Source organism: Etheostoma cragini, chromosome 10, assembly GCF_013103735.1.
Source record: "Etheostoma cragini isolate CJK2018 chromosome 10, CSU_Ecrag_1.0, whole genome shotgun sequence".
Classification (NCBI taxonomy): domain Eukaryota; kingdom Metazoa; phylum Chordata; class Actinopteri; order Perciformes; family Percidae; genus Etheostoma; species Etheostoma cragini.
The window spans coordinates 29,171,515-29,175,101 of NC_048416.1; the positions used below are offsets into that span (position 1 = coordinate 29,171,515).

Genomic DNA, 3,587 nt, shown 5'->3' on the forward strand with positions numbered 1-3,587 from the left:
CAGGCTTCATCGCCACGGAGCAGACGAGTAGAAGTCGAGGGGGAGAGGGGGGAGAGGGGAGAGGGGGAGATGGGAAGGTGTTGAGGTCAGGGCTGTGGATTCAGAGATTTCAGTCCTTTCTGACCTTGTTCCCCCTGTTCCTGGGAGATCTCCGCAGAACGTCGTCCTCCAACTTCTGCAGACGAGAACAAGCTGGAGGTTAAAATCAGCCGGATAAAAGCACGAGGAGACGGATCACCAAAAGCATTTTGTAGACAAACCGTACAGCCTCATCTGTATTAGACGTAAAGAAAGCAACTTAAACATCAAATAATGGGGCACTTAGTTGTTAAATGATTAATAAAAACCAATAAAAAGTGTCTAAAATAGAGCAAAAAGGAAAAATCATGAAAAATGAAGGGAAAGAAACCCGACTAGGACTGCCATAAAATGAAAAAGGACATGTTTTTGAAGGGTAACTACTGTTTTTTATTCAACCTGGACCCTATTTCCCTTTGTCCTCGGTGTCTAAGTGACTGATGGGAACAACCATCTTTGACGTTGGTCCAGAATTAAGAGATCTCTGCAGTCGGCAGCGGAGAAACGAGCAACCATGGAACTTAATAGGACAAGTGTCCAGCTTCACTAAAGAGTTGTTGTTGCCGCTGACAGACTCAGATTAGTCTTCTATAATTATTATATATTATTGGGTGTCTAACATGGAAAGGATCCCTACAGAGATGGACCTCTAAAACCTCTTGGAGACCTTTCTGTTTAACCAGAACCAGCTCGGTGGTCTTCAGCGCTAAACACCACCAGACTCCATTTAAAAAAACAGTCCTTTTAGCGTTTGTAGAGCAAATACATCTTCACATGTAAATCTGTGATTGTTTATTTCAACCAAAACTAGAGTTTTACTGTTGTGATGGTTGAAGAAGTGGAAAGACGATGCAAAACGGCTTTTCGTAGTTTTATTTTGTTTCCGTCGACTTTGACTGAAGTGTGTTTTACGATGCTAAAATCACTGTTTATTTACATGGAGTCTGGTGGGTTGAGCAAACGCAGTTTGGCCGATGTTTCTATGTTTAAGAAAAGTAAAGAAAAGGATCTTACTCTTGTAAAACGCGTTACATCGCTTAGAGCAACTTTAAGAAACCATTTCATTTTGCCCATGTGGCCTTAGCAATAGACAAGCACCGTATTAAAAGTATCGCTTCAGCATCGGTACCCGGGACCCAACCGATCCCAAACCTTAATCACTACACTGATATAAGGCTGCAGGCCCTGGTGGCCGGGTTGGTTCAGTGGTACAGCGGGCGTACATGTTCCTTCCATCCATCTATCTTCTATCCATCCATCCAATGATTGCAGTAGACATAATCACCTGTGATGATTTCCTGCTTGCCACCCTCCCCTTTCTCATTTAACGGTCCTATCAAAATTGCAGGTGGAAAAGCCCCCGAAAATAAAAAGGTTGTGGCCCTGAACATCTGTCAGAGATAAGAAAAACAAAAGCCGAGTCTACTCACATCGTCAGCCGTCTCCTCGTTCTCTTCCTCCTTCTCATCTTCCTCTTCCTCGGCAGGACTTTCCTCTCCCTCGCTCTTCTCTTCCGCAGCTGAAGGACAAAGAAAAAACAGATTTTACATCAGTCAGAGCGACAGAAGAAACGACACAAAGACTCCTGTAATCCAGACGTCGTATTAACCTGGACTGCTCTTCTCTGCCTCTTCAGCCTTCTCCTCCTCCTCTTCCTTCTCTTCTTCCTCCTCCTTTACGTCTGGCTGAGCTTCGTCCGTCTTCTTGTACTGCGCTGCCGGCGTCGCGGGGCTCTTCTTCTGCACAACAAAACAGGAAAAACAGTTCAGTGTCCCGGCTTCCCCAGACCTCCAACCCCGTAGAGGAGAAGGTGCATGAGTCTGATCGCCATCGATCGGTACTAATGTTGACGGATGCTACAACCCCTCACTCAGGGGTGGGGGCGGAGGGTAAAGAGGACCGACCCCCCCCACACACACACACACACACACGCACACACACACACACACACACGCACACACGCACACACACACACACACACCCACACACCTGATGATTTATGGTAAATGTCTTTTTATAGCCAAAGATATTTTATTTTCATTTTTAAATGTTTAACTTATTTGCCTCCCCCCCATCACTTTTGACGTTTTTTCCAATGTTTGTCACTTTTTTGACGTTTTTTTGGGTGAATTTGTCTAAGCTGTGCCAACATCTAGTTGCAAAATCTGCATAGCAACGATCAAAGTGGAGTCAGTTGTTGAACAGTTTCGAAGCAAAATGCAACAACCTAGTTTGTGTCTTTAACCCGATGGTTAGACGCCGTTTCTAGAGACTGAGGATAATTTCACGAGAACAGACAAAAACGCAGATTTCTGCCCAAAACTACGGCAACACGGACACAACACACAAAGCTACGCTAACACAAAGCTAAGCTAACAGCAGCGGTCACCAGGCCGGAGGCGGCGGGGCGTCCGGCGTCCTTTAACTCCTCCTGTAAGCTGTTGAGACTCAAATGACCCTGATCTGATCCTGAAGACCTCTGTGGAACACACACACACACACACACACACGTGTCTACGTGGGTGTGTACATACGTGTGTGTGTGTGTGTGTGCACATGTGACCGTACATGTGGGTGCGTATGTGTGTACATGTGTGGTTGCGTATGAGTGTACATGGGTTAGTGTGAATACTTGTGTGTGTGTGTGTGTGCATGCATATGTGTACGTGGGTGTGTGTTTGTGTGCAGGTGTGTGCGTGTACGTGTTTGTACATGTACACGTGTGTGTGTTTGTACGTGCGTGCGTTTGTACACGTGTGTGTACGTGTGTGTGTGTGTGTGTGTGTGTGTACGTGTTTGTACGTGCGTGCGTTTGTACACGTGTGTGTACGTGTGTGTGTGTACCTTTCCAGTGCAACAGAAGACGATGATGAGGACGAGCGGCAGCGCCACGGTGAGGACGTAGACGATCCAGAGCCACGGGCGCTCCTCTGCGGCATTCAGCATCTGGGTGGCCAGGCCGGGCTGCAGCAACACAACAACACATCAGCGGATACACAACGACAGACACACAACAACACATACAAAACGTAGTTTCCATAGCGATTAGAAAGTCGTCTCAGCGTTACGCACACATCTGAAAACCTGGAGCAACTAAACCAAAAAATATATCTTTCCCTATATTTTCCCTGTTTGTATATATTTCATTTATATGTTTATATATTTAAATTCCCTATATTTTCCTATTTTCCTATTATTTTGTAGATAACCAAAGTGCACCCACGTCAGCGGCGCCCTCGGCGGCCTTCTTCAGCCCCCACCCGTCGGCAGCCCAGCGCTCGGCGGTGTTGCGGTCGTCGGTGATGAAGAAGTTGTCGAAGAAGATGTCAGAGGTCATGGACCAGAGCTCCAGCCCGACGGCGCTGAACGCGCTCATCCTGAACGGCTGCAGGTCCTCGAAGAACGCCGGGTTGGGGACCTTCCTCGGCTTCCACACGCCCTGAGTCACGAGGACACACCCCCCCCCGTTATTACCCAGCAGCACACATCACAAGGACACCCCCCCCCTC

The 3,587-nt window shown here is 47.2% G+C and overlaps 1 protein-coding gene across 2 annotated transcripts in view; it reads right to left on the reverse strand.

Moving 5' to 3' along the window:
- Positions 1 to 54: 54 nt before the first annotated feature.
- canx (calnexin) overlaps positions 55 to 3,587 on the reverse strand; it is an 8,604-nt gene continuing 5,071 nt past the window's right edge. The window contains exons 7-12 of one of the 2 annotated variants that reach the window (XM_034883963.1): positions 3,302 to 3,517; positions 2,923 to 3,042; positions 2,468 to 2,557; positions 1,688 to 1,817; positions 1,509 to 1,597; positions 55 to 175 (exon numbers count right to left, since the gene is read on the reverse strand). In XM_034883963.1, the coding sequence (XP_034739854.1) occupies positions 110 to 175; positions 1,509 to 1,597; positions 1,688 to 1,817; positions 2,468 to 2,557; positions 2,923 to 3,042; positions 3,302 to 3,517 (711 nt within the window). In that variant the 3' untranslated portion in view covers positions 55 to 109. The remainder of the gene's footprint in view (positions 176 to 1,508; positions 1,598 to 1,687; positions 1,818 to 2,467; positions 2,558 to 2,922; positions 3,043 to 3,301; positions 3,518 to 3,587) is intronic. The other variant, XM_034883964.1, reaches the window with a different exon arrangement.